Here is an 18820-nt window from a genome sequence, read left to right on the forward strand (position 1 = left end):
AATCCCCTTTTTTTCCCCATTCTGATGCATGGTTTGAAATTCAGCAAGTCATCTTCACCACGTCTAGATGCCTAAATGTATTGAATTGTTGCCATGTAATTGGCTGATTAGCTATTTGTGTTAACAAGCAATTGAACAGGTGTGCCTAATAAAGTGGCCGGTGAGTGTATATATATATATATATACATATATATATATATATATATAGCTGTATGTTTTAGTGCAATTATTTTGCCAAAAAGAGACAAAAGGCACAATAAACAATTTAACGGCGAATTTGACATAGCATTTTTATTATTTTCAAATGTTCGCGATAATATCGTAATCATGAATTCAAGGCCAAGATAATCATTTAGGGAAAATCTGATATTGTGACTGCCCTAATTGAATTTTCCTCTTTGAATTTTCAAGGTTATTTTAAGTTCAAATTGCAAAATCGCTATTTATTTATTTATTATTGTTATCACATATTCAGAAAGAAAATTCAGATGTATATTAAAAAAATAAATATTTTTTTGGGTCTCAAAGTTCCAAGTAATTTTTCAATTTAGAAAAATTCAAACTTGAACATCCAGGCTACTGAGGATAATTCCGTCAGTCACATGATCCAAGAAAGAGTTCAGATGAGCGACTGAAAAGCCGCGTACAGGTCATACGGGATGGATGGTAGAGAATAACAAAAGATTCCCCAACTTATGAGCGTCACAGAGAGGGCTGTATGATCACAGAGTTGGTCGTGTGAGAATTAAAAAACTACACAAAACATATTCATAAATTTGGGCTCAATTACATTGAACGAAGGTCTTTGGCTGATGTGAGGCGTCCATATTTGTTTGGCGTTTCCAAGTCGTAATCACAACTTGGAAGTTAATGTGACGCTATTTACAAGTTGTAATTACAAAAACTCCCATATGACATGAACGCATCAGAAGCTGGGACATTAAGGCTTAGCAATTTTTGTCTTTAATTCTGGTGTCTAAATTAAACCAAACCAATTTGAGCAACTTGATTTTATTGTCTCGACTTGAAGTTTTAGATCCAAAATTGACTGAATTAAAATAAATTGAAACAGTTCTTTGAACATGGTATACTTTAATATTCTCTCTGAATTTGTGAAAACAAACCAAGAATTTAAAAAAAAAGAAGAAAAATTCAACCAAAAAACTTCAGAGATGTTTTTCAAAGGAAAATATTTGAATGCTTTTAATTTAGGAGCATTTAACACTGAGTAGTTATTACATCTTACATTTAGGTTTTCAGTTGCTCATAACAATTCAAATTATTATGGCCTTTCTTTTTCTTCCATACTTCTCACCCACATTGACTTATGAATTGAGATTGAAAGTTTATATGGAAGTATAAACATCTCAATATCAATTACAACTCTGCAAACTCCATTTGAGAAGATTGTGATATGATCGGAAGCTCCAGAGCAGCCACTAATGGACCTTATGGTGACATCTTTCTGTCAACAAATGCAGAAATGTTTGATAGTCAAAACTCACACAGAGCAGGAATATTAGGACTGTGACAGAGCAGACATGGAGGCCTTTATTGTTTAACTATGTTTATAGTACAGTGCCACGTCTCTCACCCTCCATGGCCTCCGACACACATTAGTCAACAACTTTTAACCACCACCGTGCACACATGACACTCACATACACACACACACACACTCACACCGTTTCATTGTAAACATTGCAGGCTTAAAGAGTGATACAAAAAGCAAGGTAGTCAAGCACCCGTTCTCCCAGAGTTCCTCTCTTTCAAGAGTTCAGAGGAGGGCGACACAGAAAAACAGAAATGTTATTGGTTGGTTGATCACCTTTTGGGGAACAACAAAAAATATTCTCTCTAATCACTGCAGTCACAAACACACACACATACTGACACACCCGTACACACAGTCAGGATTCTCTTTCAATCAAATGTTTTTTTATCAAAGTGTAGTTAAAGTGTTTTATTTTGAATGCTTGCAGTAGGCAGAAGGGAGAATAGTGAATTTATGAAGTGGAACATCTAACAATGATTATGTTCTTTTCCCATAATCCTCTCAAAAGGAAAAAGGCCTTGTGTGTCAATTCCCTTGTGTGGTCACAGGGTGGAGCGTCTGTCTTCCCACAATCCCGCCTGGAGCTGCACTACCTTTTAGCTCGTACAAAGTACAAGGCGTTGGTTTTAGGGTAGTACTTCACATTCTGTTTCTTGTCCATGAGGCCCCCAAAAATGATGAGCTCTCCCCTGCCCTGTACCACTGTGTGAAGGCTGGTCTCAGGAGGCCCTGTAACCGCGGCGGGAGTCCCGTTCCCGTAAACTCTCCAGGACACCACCCCGGCAGACTTGGCCCTGGACACGTCTAACACATACATCTGCATGGGCTTGCAGTTGAGAGACTGATACAGAGGCTTCCCTACGTTCAGGCTTTGGGGAGGGTGATGGCCAAGACGCCGTGCGATAGGTGGGATAGCGTGTCCATCAGCTGCAGCAGCCTGTGGAGGGCTGGAGGATGATGACGGAGGGGTTCCAGAAGGACCCGCTCCTCCACTACCACTACCACCACTTCCTCCTCCAGGAGAAGCCCCCTGCGTCTGAAGGGAAGACGATGACGATGAGGACGGTATAGAGGAGGAAGATTTGTTTTTCACTGCCTCCAGACCTCGTCGTAAGGCAGCGGGGGACACTGCTCCTGGGGGAGTGTGTGGGGAGCCTGCAGGAGGTGTATGCAGGCCGTTGGTGCTGGGCACCTCAGGGTGGTGAGCGGCAGAGGGGGGAGACTCCCAGCCATAGTCTGTGGAGGCAGATGGGAGAGGGCGAGAGGAAGGAGATGCAGCCTGGGCTGGGCTGGTCCTTGGTGAAGGGGAGGATCCATTTAATAACGGGGGAAGTGGAGGAAGAGGAGGGCTGTCTGGGCCTCGTGACGGAGACGGCTGTTGGGGAGAGGATGGGCTCCCTTCTCTGGCACTTCCTCTCGCTGAAGGCCGAGGTCTCAGCGTGCCCCATCGGCCGTTTACACAGGGAGCTTCTTCAACAGCTCCCAGGACGACACCGGCAGCGCCGCTCCGAACGGGAGACTGAGAGCGCAGAGAAGGCGGTTCGGGGCCCAGAGGGGCAGGCGTGGCACTTATGGGGGAGGGCCGAGAGTTAAGACTTGGGCTGAGTGGTGCACGGCCAGACGGAGCCTGTGAGAAAACCACCACACACTGGCCCACCTTGAGGTTAATGAACAAGATGAGAAAAAAAAAAAGACACATTAGTGATCAATCTAATAATCACACACAGACACATGCAGAATAGGACTGACAGCTAAGATAAACACTTACTCTACATGCTGGGTGACACCACAGCTCCGGGGCCCCGTGGTCCTCGTTTTCCACCTGCAGATGCTGCCACGTCCACGGCGGTGAATCCATGTGGAGGAGCCAGGCATCTTTAAGGAGCTTTAACACACAAGCCAACAGGATAAGTCAAAACTGTAGTCACTTATAGTCACATGGAATATTTGCTAGGAGATATAGATACTGTGTGTTGTTCTGATACTAGAGTGAAAAAATAACTTACTGCATTAGGACCGCCACAGCCTCCCAAGATGAGCAACGTCTGATCGTCAATCACAATCTAATAAGAAAACATTTAAAAAGGTATTATTTCATTTCATTTTTAAAAACATTTTTCACACCTTGAATAACAACTTTATTGTCAGACCTTAAAAAGTGTAAATGCTGAAGCCTTACTTGTGATTGGCCTCCTCGCGGGTGGGGTGACGGGCCAGATATGGGTGGTTTGGACCAGGACCACTGCTCCAGATCCAGAACCCAGACTTCATTACTCCTGATCAGAACCATCAGAGGGGACGACAACATGGTGAGGTGTGACAGCCAAAGATTGTATTCACTAACACACTTCCATTTACAATGTTTAAGGCTTAAACCTGAAATGTGTTTGAATTAGAATATAATTTCCGCCATTTATATGGTGGAGGGTGGTTGTGGACTCGCTTTTGTGAATGTTGATCAGATTTGTCAAATTAGATCTGTCCAAGTCTTCTAACAGCCCGTCTACACAGGATGTGTAACAGGTCCTGAGTAACTTGTTTTTTTAGGTTTCAAGTCTTTTTCCCCGTTTCACCTGCGTAACTAGTGATTGTATATGATTTACTGAAGGTGATATAACTTCATCACCTTCAGTAAATCATATACTCACAATAACCTGTCATCTGAGGAGTCAATAACACTTTTACTGTCTACAAACGAGGTTTAACACCTTTGCAAAGTTACAGATTTCATCTTTAATTTGTGCAGCTCAGTTTTGAATAATGTCTAATTGAATACAAGTAATACGTTCATACATTTGCCGTGCTCCTAGTGATCCCCCAAACACCACCATGGTGTTTCCAATCACAGAGGAAGAGTGGCCAGCCATAGGCGGTGGTCCATGTGTTGTTACTATGCAGTTCCACCTGAAACAACAGAAAAAGCCAATCATAAAAAGGGAGAAAAAGATAATGAGTGCTAAAGTCAAACTGTACAAAGTTTGTCCATCACTTGTGACAACTACATCCTTTAACTCCCGGTATTGAAGTCTCTCTCACCAGTTCTTCGAAGGAGAGTAGGTGTGGATTTCATCAAAAAACCTTTCTGGTTGGTGCAGTGGATATGGGCTGGGGCGAGTCCATCCCCCAAACAGCACTAACAGATCTTTGTGCATCACTAGAGTTGCCCCAGCTTTAGGAGAGGGATAAGAGCCTGGAAAAAGAAAAGAGCAAAGATATGACTCACATTGTAGCTAAATATGCCTGATGTTGTATTTATGTATAAATCAATAATATTTGATCAATCACTTTTAAGACGACTCTTACTTAATGCCATAAATGAAAATGGCTGAACAGAAATGGAAAACATGGCACACAGTAAGACTACGTAATTATTTTGCCACCTCACATACAAGTGATAAAAAAAGTTTAAAAACACGTGAACATTAATTTTATGATGCAGCAGGCCAAATCTCTCACACTAAATGCTCTTTACGCACTACAATCTCATTTCATCAGTGCTTCTTTGTTTTTTATTACCACCTCCTCAAATACTGTGTACTCAGCTGCTGCTGCTGCTGAGCATCTGACTACTATATTCACTTAATGTGGTTTGTCCTCCCACAGTTCCCCTTACATAAGCCCCATTTGCAGTTACTTTTTTACTGGAGCTCCATATCGTAAAAGGAGCTCCCATTTGTGTTTCCTGTTGGCCTTTACTGCTTCGAACCTGCTCGTACCTGAGGCTAAAGGGCGGATCCACTCCTTGCTGTTGAGGTCAAGTCTCCACAAATCATTGAAGGCAGCATTGCAGCTACTCTGAGTGCAACCCCCAAACACATACATGGACTGGTTTGAGTCATAATAACATGCACCTGCAACCCAAAAACAGAAGAGTTAACCACAATGTAATAGCAAACAGTGAGCTTTGAGTGTTTTTTTACATCTTTTGTTTGTGTGAAACTGGACATCACATGCACAATTCAATGTTTTATCACAAATCAGTGTTTTTAAATCTCAAAAAACAAATGACTAAAGAGCATTTCTGTTCAAAATGTAAAAGCTGGTGGTAAAAAGGTTTGCATCAGCTTGATACTGAAAACATAAGCGTCCGTTGTCTCCCTAACATTGAATCTATTTTAAGTGTTGTTGAAATCCATCAGATAGCAAAATTGATTAAGTGTCTGATGTTGCTCTTTTCATGAATCACTAATCTTGGCACAGGGCAGAAGCCATTTTAAATGCTGCACACTGGACTCATAATCTGATACAGGGTAGAAAATAAAACATATTTTCAAGGAGAAATTTTGTGAGATTTTTTACCCTGATGTTTGAAATTTGGATGCAATTACAATTACAGTTTATTTCCCCCCTTGATTGTGTTTTATGGGGCAAATACCTATTTCTTACACTGATCTGATCCACACCTAAAACCGCACTGAAACATCTTCAAATGTTAGATGCATAACCTGAAGTTCTGTATTTTTTACTTCTGTGAAAAAGCGTATAAATGATGTGTAACTCTTTTTGACATGAAAGTGTTGTAAAGCAGCAAATACTGACTGTGTGAGAAGCGCTGAGTGATCGGGGTTCCTGGATATGGGTATGTGCGACTTTCCCACTGGATATTCCCCTCCTGGACAGCTCTCAAGAAACCGTGGTAGCACTGATAAGCAACACCTAGATCAGATAAAATATTTGTTAGCAACAGGAACACAAAAAATGTGGACAAAGAGCGCATTTAAATGAGTTTTTAAATGTTCCCTCTCCATTTCACTGCTCTGCTCATAGTGTAATGCTCACTCCCACCCACTGTAAGATTAACAAGTCCACCTTACGATTCAGTTTTAAACAAGCCTATGTAAATATGAGGCATACCTTTGATGAGGCGATACCACTGCTTACATACGAGCGCAGCAGTCTTGTGCTCCTGGTAAGGTGAGAGGAAGGACAGAATATATTCAAGAACTTCCTCTGGCAACTCCACCATTGTCCTCCCTCCTCCTTTGGCACCGCTGTCCATGTTCCCTTCTTGTCGGCAGGACCCCATGTTTGCCTCTTCTTCCTCTGTTATCCCAGCAGGCTCTCCACCATCGTCCTCTGTATCCATGGCAACAAAGCATCCATCCTCATTATCAGGGGAGCGGGACATTATTGTCTGTTGAGACAGGGGGAGACATGCTAATAAATGTATGTACTAATGTTCAGGAACATGATGGCCATCTGGTAACAATTAACTACTACTGTAACAGCAGGTTCAAATTCACCATTTATTCTAACAGACTCACCCATTTCACATCTACCCCTATATATATATATATTCTTTATATGATTTCTGCAAATCAAAATTTAATAAGGATGAACTCTTAAAAACAAAATTAGAAAAAGATTTCTTCCTACCCCCCCAAAAAAACAAACAATGACACTGCAAAGCTAAAAACCAGCATAACATTTTAGTGTACATTTAGTGCTCAGCAGTCCTAATTGTCACATCCATTGTCTGAAACCTGGGTGGTGCCCTTTCTAGACTCTCTAGCAGCTGGTCCCTCCACATCCAGCACGTCCATCTGATACCATTAAGCTACATCTAACTAGCTGTGACTAGCTATCACACACCAAATCAAATGTGGGATTGCTAATGCTAAGTGCTATTCTAATTCTATGGTAAGATAACCACCTAGGAAACCACAAGTGAAAAGTCATAAACAAGGATGCTAAAACACACTGACTAACATACAATGTGCATGTTATTGGATTTAACGTTTGATCCTTTAGACAGTATCTGCTGCTAGCTCTGGCTGCTAACGCTAGCTGGCTGATCATGAGCATCCAAGCTAACGTGAATTTTTATCTTATAGTATAACGTTATAGAAATAATATTACACGTGTTTACGTATAAATACCTTTAAGTTTAACCCCCAACTTCTTAAGTATCTTAATGACACGACAACAGTCTCTGCTACCGTTACACCCATCTAGCATGCTAGCTCTTCTGCTGCTAATCTATGCTACCGTTAGCTCGCTGCAGTAGTTAGCTCCTCTAATGTTGATACATGTTGTTGTCAGTTTAACCGCTGAACTGTCGCAGCTTCGTTATAGTACCGTTGTAGTAGATGTGGTGTTTTAGGGGCTCTTGAGTTGTGTATCTTCTTCTCTCCGGTATCAGCTCCGGAGGTTCCTCTGCAGCCTCCAAACAGTCGCCATCTTCATCTTCCGCTCCGTGAACAGCGTCCTCCTCCGCAGCGACGCGGTAGCAGCAGCAGCAGCAGCAGCAGCAGCCTGTCTGTCTCTCTGTGTGTGTGGTACCAGGGTGGGTCCTCTCTACCTCTCTACCTAAACACACTGCGCCCTCCAGCTGCTGCTGCTGCTGCTGTGGGCATGATGTGAATGTGTTGCCCAGAGGGGGGTAAGTTGGAATTACCACCATATAATTACCCAATTTTAAAAATGTAGCAAAATTAACATAATATTGTAATATGATCAATTATAAATTGTTAAGTTAGGAAATCAATCATCAAAACCCCATCAGAGAATGGATGATACACCACAGACTGTGGAAACATGGCAATGACCTTTGGTGAACTGTCACCATAATGCATAAATCCGTGGTTACCATTGATCTTCGAAAAATGTGGACAATTACTTATTTATTTATTGTCCTTTATTTAACCAGGTTAGTCCCATTGAGATCAAAGATCTCTTTTACAAGGGAGACCTGGCCAAAAATAGCAGCAAGACAGTTATAGTGAAAGTAACAGACAACACATAAATTAACAACATTAAAACTCGCTCATACAAAACACTTGCACACAGACAACCTGGACTGCAGCGATTTCACCAGAGCCTAAATTCATTCAAGGTAACTAAGTTTTGAAGTTGAAATGAACCTCATTTTGGTTGTATTAAATTATTATGATGGCTGAGAATGTAAATGCAGGCTTTTATTAAGATCCATTAACATCTCAAATAAAGAGAACTAAACCAAACCTGTGATCACTGATTATTGATTGGGAACATACAGTACATATGTATTGATTGTAATGTACGATGTTGTATTATGTGATTTTATGTAAGATGTGCTATTCTGTATTTTTTTAATTTTTTTATTTATTTTCTTTTTCTTAAAAGCCTAACCAGAGACAATGTCTGCAAATTAGCTACGCTAGAAGTCCTATATACCTTGCATCAGTTGCACTTTAATTAAGTGTAACAATGCCTATGTATTGTCCCTGTCAAATAAACTAATAAATAAAAAAGAAAGAAAGAAAGAAAGGAAGAAACAGGGTTGGAAATTAGCACCATGCCACCAGCCAAATGTTGGTAAAATATGCAAGTGGAATCTACCAGCCACAGTGGCAGATGGACAAAAGAAGTTAATTTCCAACCCTGGAAAAAAGAAAGAAAGAAAGAAAGAAAGAAAGAGCGTGTTTTTGGACATTAAGTGATGTTTCAAGAAGTACATTTCATAGATCTCTGCATCATGGAATGAAATGTCTGTGTTTAGTCTACCTGTTTTTGGTGGGTTATAGGGTTGAGCTATTGAATACTGCTGTAATTTCATTCTCCAGTGTCCAACATTCATAGTTTCTTCCATACTTTGTTTCATGCAGTGTGCGAAGTGGTTGAAAATCAAAAGATATATAAGTTTAATGAACACTGCATGTTTAATTCTTAAAAAAAAAAAACCTGCATTGATGATGTTGTACATAATGTATAAAATGTACAAACAATTAAATAATAACCTAATAAAATTAATCACTTACAAATAAATGTCAGAAATCATGTTTTATTATGAAGGCAGATAAAAAGTATTGGACACTATAAATAAACTACTAAATACTCAAAGCCATCGCTTAGACAATATCATCATCAGACCCCTGTAATGTCAGTCCAACCTGCACCTCCAATGGCTAGAAAAGGGTGAAAGGAGCAGTGGTTTAGACCTGCAGATGGAGAGGTGATGACTCTGTCTCAAAGAATGAACAGACATTACTACTGCAATTTTGACATTTGTGAGGCAGGCAAAGTGTTACATCTGCAGTTTTTTTGTGGGTAGCCACTATTGCACATTTTACAAAGGGACTTTTCTTACAGTTTACTTGTTAAAATTTGCACAGGTGTTACATTAACAATGGTTCTGTTCTCGAGTCACAGTAAACCATGACAGTGTGACAGCGAGACAGCATGCACAGTTTCCTCCTGGTTATTTTGTAAGGGAAGAATAAAATAATACTAATAAAAATAAAAAAGGCTGTGATGCAACACAAGAAATGTAAGTCACTAAGCTGATCAGTCTGGTGCTGAATGTTTGAACTAGAAATACAGATTTTTTTTTAAATCATTGAATTTGTTAGCCTATTTATTTTATAGATGACAATTTCTACAGATAAAACAATTATGCTGACTTGTATGATGGTGAAGTGCCTGATTTTAATATTACACACAGTTAGTTGTTTAGAATGGGAATGGGGAAAAAAACTGCTGAACACACCACAAACTGAATCAATGACTAATCTTAAATGGGACAGAAGCCATTTTATCTGCTCTACACTGGACTCATATTCTAATCCACATATGATCAAAATACATTGCAAATGCATAAAAGCATCTATTTTGATTGTTTTGATGTAAAATCTCAACATCTGTCACAATGCATATTTGTGTACATTTTTTTAGACTATCATCTCTTGAACATAATTACACATTTTTGCTAATATTTTGTATATTCCTGTACAAAACTGTTCAGCTCTTTCATTTCATTTTTTCATTTCAAAATGTATTTTGAACATGTAGAATACAAAAAAAAGAAAGAAAGAAAGAAAAAGAATGATCATACCAACAAGTGGACAGTCAGAAACAAGTAGTATTTACATACAATGAAAAGCATAAGAAAAATAAATTCTCAAATACTTGATGCCTTGATTTACATATTTGAAAAGGAGTGAGAAGTATAAACTTATTTAATCCCACCCCTTCTCCAAAGTCAATTATAAATTATTAACCAGATTCCTTATTGAGCCATACATATACTCTAATTAAATTCACCTAAATTTGTCTAACTATAATTATTATTATTTATAATTATTCTAACTATAATTATTACATTTAATCTGTGTCATACAGAAATATAAATTAATTACTGATATAATTATCCTTATCAAAATATAAATTAGTTATCAGAATACCAATTCATTACTTATAATATAACTTAATCACAATACCAATTCATTACTTACATATTTATCTTAATCATATTGACTATTTGTTATCTTTCTTTTATGCATAAATTATTATTTATAATATACAATATTATAGATTGTATATTATAAATAATACATTACATTTAAAACAGATGTACATATTTAATATATATATATATATATATATATATATTATTTAGTTTACGTTTCTTGACTGTTTGCAGTCGTTACTTTGATCTTTTATCTTCCTCTTACTATATTTATTGTATGCACCATGATTTCTGATGCTGCGTTCATGTGACTACCGTTCATCTCCCATTTTAAATAACAAGAAGCTGTAATTTACAAATATAAAGTTTGGTATTTTGGAAAAAAAAACTCCAAACAGACAGGTGATATTCCAAATAAATTATTATCATAATCCTATTCTAGCAAATTAAAATATTTCACTTTGGATCTTTACGTATTGTATTATGTAATTTGTGTGTTTTATGTTTGTCCATTGACCACCGTGGTGTTTCTGTCAGTGCCAGTTCCACCAGACATGAACGCATCACTTCACTTCAACATAATGATGGGAATTTCACTTTTTAGTGAGCCAGATCATTTGGCTCAGCTCACTAAGAAGAGCCGGCTCTCTCGGCTCCCAAACGGCTCTTCATTTTCATATTCTCCTAATATATCGACTTTTTTTCTCGTAATGTTATGACTTTATTCTCGTATTACACATTTTTTTCTCGTAAAGTTGTGACTTTATTCTCGCAATATTACGACTTTATTTCTCGTAAAGTTATGACTTTATTCTCGTTATATTACGACTTTTTTTCTCGTAAAGTTGTGACTTTATTCTCGTATTACACATTTTTTTCTCGTAAAGTTGTGACTTTATTCTCGCAATATTACAACTTTATTTCTCGTAAAGTTATGACTTTATTCTCATTATATTACGACTTTTTTCTCGTAAAGCTATGACTTTATTCCCGTAATATTACGACTTTTTTTTTCTCTTTAAGTAATGATTTTATTCTCGTAATATTATGACTTTTTCTCGTAATATTACAACTTTATTCTCGTAATATTATGACTTTTTTTTCTCGTAAAGTTATGACTTTATTCTTGTAATATTACGACTTTTTTTCTCATAAAGTTATGACTTTATTCTCGCAATATTGCGCCTTTTGTCTCGTAAAGTTATGACTTTATTCTCGCAATATTACAACTTTATTTCTCGTAAAGTTATGACTTTATTCTCGTTATATTACGACTTTTTTCTCGTAAAGCTATGACTTTATTCCCGTAATATTACGACTTTTTTTTTCTCTTTAAGTAATGATTTTATTCTCGTAATATTATGACTTTTTCTCGTAATATTACAACTTTATTCTCGTAATATTATGACTTTTTTTTCTCGTAAAGTTATGACTTTATTCTTGTAATATTACGACTTTTTTTCTCATAAAGTTATGACTTTAGTCTCGTAATATTGCGCCTTTTGTCTCGTAAAGTTATGACTTTATTCTCGTAATATTACAACTTTTTTCTCATAAAGTTATGACTTTAGTCTCGTAATATTACGACTTTTTTTATTTCGTAAAGTTATGACTTTATTCTCGCAATATTGCGCCTTTTTTCTCGTAAAGTTATGACCTTATTCTCGTAATATTCCAACTTTTTTCTCGTAAAGTTAGGACTTTATTCTCGTAATATTACGACTTTTTTTTCTCGTAAAGTTATGACTTTATTCTCGTGATATTACGACTTTTTTTTCTCGTAAAGTTATGACTTTATTCTCGTGATATTACGACTTTTTTTTCTCGCAGTTATGACTTTATTCTCGTAATATTATGACTTTTTTCTCGCAAAGTTATGACTTTATTCTCGGAATATTACGACTTTTTTCCTGTAAAGTTATGATTATTCTACTATTATTACGACTATTTATCGTAAAGTTATGACTTTATTTTCGTAATATTACAACTTTTTTCTCGTAATATTATAACTTTATTCACGTAATATTATGACTTTATTCTGTAAACCTCAGATGTCTTTTCCCTCAATGTGGCCCTAATACTCCGTATTACATTTGCACTTTGGCCCTCACTGCTTTAGAGTTATATACTATATACTTAGACTATAAACTGTGTTACCTTCATCACAATACTATAATGTTTTGCGTCTCCAGACAGATTTATTATTGTTGTTATTGTCTTTAGATAGTAAAGGTTTCTGTAACGACACCATGACGTCATTCCTCTTCCTGTTTCCAGGGTTAACCTGAGAGGCTGATTAAGTGTTAAACCTCAGCTAGCTACCAGTCAACCAGTCAACCAGCCTAAACTACCGTGTTCACTCGGTATATCTCCGTTTGAGCGGCGTGTTTAACGACCCCAGTAGCCGGTTGATCTACCGAGGAGGGCGTTACGTTAGATATAAAGTACCAGGCAGCCAGAGAGGAGGATTAACCTCAGCAGAGGAGCATTAAACTAGCAGGCTAACACGAGGCTAAGCTAACTACGGTTTGTTTATTCAGCCTTCATTTTGATCACTCGTGACATCCAGCTCCCTGCAGGTCTGTGTGAGCTCCGACCACCGTCCCATGTCCTCTGTGTGGATGGGACGAGAGCTAGACAGCCGGTGAGAGGCCTGAAGAAGAGGAAAGCAGCAGCCAGCAGCTCTCTCTGTTACAACATGGAGGATGAAGAGGTGGCAGAGAGCTGGGAGGAGGCGGCGGACAGCGGGGTGAGTTACACTAACACTACTACTCTAAACAAGACTTGATTACAGCTTGCCAGTCAGATAGTCACATAGCAAGGATCGGTGATAACACTGGATGTGTGTGGCGCTTGAATACCTCATAAAAACATGTTTTTGTTACATTTCTGGTTGTTTTCTCATCAAATAAATCAGCTTCCTGACTGGGTCCTGCAGGCCTCACTGTCCCATAACGAGACAGGACTGATTCACTGAGTCATTTTATTTACTCAACAACATCATTTCATGATTTGTTTGGAAATCCCAAATAATATGCACACAAAAAACTTCATTTTTTACACTTTTTCCTATAATTCCCCCCTTTCTTAAGACCTGCCCTTTGCGGAAATGACAGGCTGCACTGAATCATTACAATACCATAACAACAGTGTAGTATGTTCAGGGCTTTGGAAATAGTATATTTAGAGTATATAAAACAGTATAGTATGTTCAGGGCTTTGGAAATAGTATATTTAGAGTATATAAGCAAATAGATATAACAGATTTTTTCCAGCATGTGTTGGTGGATTGTGTGTGACAAACTGTAAAATGATCTGTCAGTAGTAGAAACAGTCGTGTTTTTGTAACCGATCCCCTGTAATCAAACTGTATGTTCTGATTAAAACATTTAAAGTGGCTACAAAAACATGTCCATGACACTGTTGTGACTGCACGTTATTGTGATGGATATTAATGTAATGCAATGGTTGAGTTGCTCAGCTGCATTATTTTATCCTCATCTTTATTATGAGCAAACTGAAATCCAACAGCTGGCAACATCAGAGACTGCACCAACCTGTCCACATTCAAATCACAAATCAAAACTCACCTTTTTAGAACTGCTTTTAATGTGTAATAAATATTGTCTGTTTTATATTTTTATGATGTCCTTTTTTTTATGATCATTTTATCGGTGTAAAGTGTCTTTGAGTATCCAGAAAAGCGCTATTTAAATAAAATGTATTATTATTATTATTATTATTATTATTATTAAAGTGTTGATCTGATACTGAGATATGTATACAGTTTACCCTGACGACTTTGTATTGGCTGAACACTAAATATGAATTTCAACATCTATCTGAAAATGTATATAACAGCAATCACATTCTTCCCGACCCTGCCCTCCATCCTGATAACATAGGAAATACAAAAACTGATACTGCACACAGTGTATGGTAAAAGCCATAATCTGTAGACATAAATCATGAGTATGTGCAGTATTTAAGAAGATTTCTTCAATAAGAAGATGTCTTATCAATATAGATTTTCCAGCCAGCCAAGAATCAAACTGGGGACTTACCTTTCAGGGCATTTGCGCCCATGTGGTATGCACCCTAACCCCTCAGTTATCAGGTCGCCCCATATCCAGTTTTTTTATAGAATAAATACCATACTGTCAATTAAAAATGCACAGTTGCTATGAAATCAATTTCTTAACAAATTTAATTTGATCTAGTGAGGCCAATTGCAGGTCACCTATTAGTGACCAGAGGTTCAATACATTTCTTATCATGGTGAGGGATTATTGATTTGCAATGACTGATGTCATAATACCTTTCAAAAGTGTGTTTTTTTTTTTTAGATTCCAGCAACTTTGAAATCCGAATCTGGTGAACATGTTTGCTTTACAGGTCAAATAGACAGATAATTAACTTGTTGGACAACAACACAAATGTAATAAATATGTTTTTCTCCGCAGGAAATAGAGAGAAGGCTCGAGGCTAAACTGAAAATAAATCAGGAGGCAGTAAAGTAAGCAAAGAGACAATTTATTATCAAAAATGTTCAATACATGGTAAGCTTGCATAGAAGTAATTTTATTCCTCTCACTGTTTTTTACCTTGTACAGGAAGCTCAGCTTGGTTTCGGGCGGCTCACCTGTTCGAACTGCTATTGTAATCCAGGATGACTCCCAGCCTGCTGCACCCCCACCACAAATTCGAATTTTGAAACGTCCTTCAAATAACGGTACTGCAGGAAACCTCGCATCCTCGACTCGTCCCTCTCAGCAGATGAAGTCTTTGGCCCAGCGGGAGGCGGAGTACGCAGAAGCACGAAGAAGGATCTTGGGTAGTGCGTCCTCAGATGATACGCCTCAGGACAATCCATGCCAGGACAGGTAAGACTTTACAACAAAGAAGAACAACAATGAATTTACACAGTAGTTAAAACACCTAGAAGTGGAAAACACTGCTATTAATTTATTCTCATTTCCCCTCATATCATTAGGCCAGCTCGTATGAGCGTGCAGCAACCATCAGAACCAGTTCGTCCAAACAATCATGTGATCCGCCAGCCCACTGGCCCAGATGGCACCTCAGGCTTCCGGCTCTGCAGATAAACAGGAGCTACCTGCTACAAGGAATTACCCTGAGAGGGCATAAAGGGTGGCAGTTAAAGGGGTTAAGTGTGGTATGACGAGCAGAGTGGTGGGACGACGCAAAATTTGACAGACATTAGGAATATGAAGACGTAGCACGGATTGAAATGAACTTCTCCACCCTCTCTCTACTCTGCTTACTGGCATGGTCTTTGCCTCTCACCTTGTCTTTTCCTTCTGTGAAATGTTGCAAGGGGCTGGCAGAGATCAGCCAAAGGTCTGAAACCCCTTCTGTTCCACACTGTGAACAGGCGTTCGCCTCACATCCCTACACACTGTGATACTTCGATGTACCATGAGGTGCCCTATGATTTTAAGTATGATTGGCCGGCCGAGCGCCAAGGCATCAGGTGTCAGTCTCTTCAGGGAGAATAAGGAGAGCTCGTGAATCTGTGGGAATTCCCCGCAGAGGGGCAAGCGAACGAGCTGGCCTTACCACCGATGGAACGTGGATCACGGCTGGGTGTCCACCGGGAAGCTGGCCTCAGTTTGTTGGGTTCAGTGGAAATTTGACGGTGCTGAGAGTTTATTGTGTGTTCAGCAGCTTGAGTGCAAGGTGGGAGAAAGTCAAACTGATCCAACACTTTGAGTAAAAAAGGCACTGTGCTCAAACGTGCGTTTTTATACTGTAGTTGCATAGCAATGGCAGAGGCCCAGACCAGCACTTTCCACTGTCCACAGGCCTCTGTTTGGCACTGGTGGCGATGAAAGAAATGCCCGGTGGGCACGCAGCCTATGGCCAAAGATTATAGATCGGAAGGACAGAATGTCACTAAATCTAAGCTTATACAAGCAATAAAGATGAATTTACTCCCTGGATTATTTTTTACATGTTGCCTAATTACCTGTGCTGTGTTTTGTTTCTCGTGTTTTAAACAGCTGACATTGTTTCTTCATGTTTGTGTTTTTTTTTCTCAGACATAGTATGTTTAAGTCAGGAGATTAGTAGTGTATCAGAGACTAGATGATATAGCCTGCATAGGAAACGTTATTGGTAGTATCATATTCAATTTTATCGAAGTGGAAAAAGTCAGACCTGTTCATGAATTGAAAATCTTAAGTTACCGTGCATTAATGTCCCCCTGTGTGTGTGTTGCCTTGCTGTTAAATCAGAATTGTTAATACAGTCAACTGCACTGCATCTGTTTAGAAAAGAGGACTTTCATTTGTTTTTTGCACCAGTTGAAGTATATTGACTGATTGCATTAATATTATGGTTTGGTCTTCAGAAATGGAGGATGATATAGCCACATGACAACTGTGTTATTTTCGAAAGGGGCAAAAATTGTGGTGAAAACTACAAAAAAAAGATCACAAAAATAATAGAAATATCATCTTTCAGTCAGAACAGAGCCAAATTCCACTCCCTGGTTTTGAGGAATGTCTTTAATGTGGTGTTTTCACACAAAAGTATCTACACTATTGTTTGCCACTGATTGAACATAAAAGTTTGCAAACCTTGAAATTAATAATCTCGTCAAAAACTGATAAATTGCCAGTACTGAGAGTTACTGCAGCAATCTTCAATCTGCAAGAGTGTAAGGCAACTATAAAATGCTTCTCTAATAGAAGTGTTACATGACTGTGCTTTGACCATAACTTATACAAATAATTTCAATTGTCAGTAAAATCATTGATTGGAAATAGTCACAAGAAAAGTAATGAATTGAAACTATGATTAATGGTAAATTAAACACCTTGCTTCTACACAACAGCAAACATATTAACATGGCTTAAACTGCTGCATTTGTACCACTTATTCCAGCCTCACTTACTGTAAATTTAAAAAGTAAAAAAAGACATTTAGGGTCAGGGCAGTGCATAGTTCACAGTTCACTAACGTCTGGGAATTGAAGTTTCTGTTTGTTGATGACAGCAATATAAGTTGTCCATTGCAGCTCTAACATCTCAATATTTATGTTTTAGGAGATAGTATACACTATACCCTTAATACTGTATACTGTTCCCAGGGATCAGATTCAATTATTGAAATAAAATGGATTTGTTGTCATTTTAAATTGATAATTAAAAGCAAAAACCCATCCTGTATCTATGTGATCTGCACATGAAGCTTTGTTTCAGTCATTCACAGCTGCCTGTCTACTTTGAGGCTGATTTGATGTCATTGCTACTTTGAAACTTGAAAAACACAAATGAAATTTGAATACCCTTTAATAAACACACTTCAAACTTGGTGTATGTTTGTTTTATGTCATGAAACCTTGTTCTTGAGCAGAAAGTGGGATGATTTCAAAGTAGGGCTGTCCTGAATACTATTTTCTGGGCTATGAAGCTTCGTGGCGTGGCGTGGCGTGGCGTGGTGTGACAGGCTGACATGTTCTTCTGCCTGTCTGTCTCCATCTTGCCCATTTCAGTGCCCGAGTACACACACGCACCTCTATACACAACAAACAAGCTATATCTGCCCGAGAATAATTCATGTTGAATACGTATAACGTGGGATTATTCCTTATTTCATGGGCTATTTGGGGATTTACATTTTATTATTACATACTTATATTAAAAAATTAAAGAAAACAAAGCATTTGAGCACTGATTTGGAGGTCGATTACCATGACAATGGTCGAAGCTTCGAAGAATTCGGGTCAGCCCTAATTCTAAGCAAATATTATTTATAAATTACATAATGTGATACAGATAAGAATAACGAGAATATGGTTAATATAAAGACTTCTGTAAAGTAATCATCATCCCTCACTATGACTGGGATTAGTAGGTGAATTTCATTACAAAGTAGAAAAATACTTCATTATTCTCTTGGGGAAATTCAGTTTACATTCTCCTGATTATACTAACATAACATACTTTTACTTAAAGGGTTGTTTGTAACTTCTTACAAGTATAAATCAATCCGGGTCGGTGTCCCATGCGTGCTCGCGTGTTGCTACGCTGTTCAGACTCAGACTCCAACACAAACTACATGTAAGCACCAAA

The 18820-nt window shown here is 38.2% G+C and overlaps 2 protein-coding genes across 2 annotated transcripts; one reads left to right on the forward strand and one right to left on the reverse strand.

The window, feature by feature from the left end:
* Positions 1 to 1175: 1175 nt before the first annotated feature.
* Positions 1176 to 7791, reverse strand: fbxo42 (F-box protein 42). The gene is made up of 10 exons (XM_037777465.1): positions 7634 to 7791; positions 6410 to 6689; positions 6095 to 6211; positions 5272 to 5406; positions 4592 to 4745; positions 4349 to 4459; positions 3735 to 3831; positions 3562 to 3618; positions 3324 to 3440; positions 1176 to 3212 (listed from the first exon to the last, which is right to left on the reverse strand). Exons 2-10 carry the CDS (start codon positions 6681 to 6683, stop codon positions 2145 to 2147), a joined length of 2130 nt encoding a protein of 709 aa, XP_037633393.1. The 5' UTR covers positions 6684 to 6689; positions 7634 to 7791; the 3' UTR covers positions 1176 to 2144.
* A 5196-nt stretch (positions 7792 to 12987) lies between these two features.
* LOC119493028 (SUZ domain-containing protein 1-like) lies at positions 12988 to 18060 on the forward strand. Its single transcript, XM_037777996.1, has 4 exons — positions 12988 to 13470; positions 15185 to 15237; positions 15335 to 15604; positions 15715 to 18060. Exons 1-4 carry the CDS (start codon positions 13420 to 13422, stop codon positions 15824 to 15826), a joined length of 486 nt encoding a protein of 161 aa, XP_037633924.1. The 5' UTR covers positions 12988 to 13419; the 3' UTR covers positions 15827 to 18060.
* Positions 18061 to 18820: the final 760 nt, after the last annotated feature.

The sequence above is a fragment of the Sebastes umbrosus genome, chromosome 1 (assembly GCF_015220745.1).
Source record: "Sebastes umbrosus isolate fSebUmb1 chromosome 1, fSebUmb1.pri, whole genome shotgun sequence".
Taxonomy (NCBI): domain Eukaryota; kingdom Metazoa; phylum Chordata; class Actinopteri; order Perciformes; family Sebastidae; genus Sebastes; species Sebastes umbrosus.

Coding starts and splice junctions, on each gene's coding strand:
- fbxo42 (XM_037777465.1), bottom strand. CDS start 6,683: ATGTCCCGCTCCCCTGATAATGAGGATGGATGCTTTGTTGCCATGGAT. Junction 6,212..6,409: donor GTGGTATCGCCTCATCAAAG/GTATGCCTCATA, acceptor TATCTGATCTAG/GTGTTGCTTATCAGTGCTAC. Junction 3,832..4,348: donor TCACTAGGAGCACGGCAAAT/GTATGAACGTAT, acceptor GGTTCTGATCAG/GAGTAATGAAGTCTGGGTTC.
- LOC119493028 (XM_037777996.1), top strand. CDS start 13,420: ATGGAGGATGAAGAGGTGGCAGAGAGCTGGGAGGAGGCGGCGGACAGC. Junction 13,471..15,184: donor AGGAGGCGGCGGACAGCGGG/GTGAGTTACACT, acceptor TTTTCTCCGCAG/GAAATAGAGAGAAGGCTCGA. Junction 15,605..15,714: donor GACAATCCATGCCAGGACAG/GTAAGACTTTAC, acceptor TCATATCATTAG/GCCAGCTCGTATGAGCGTGC.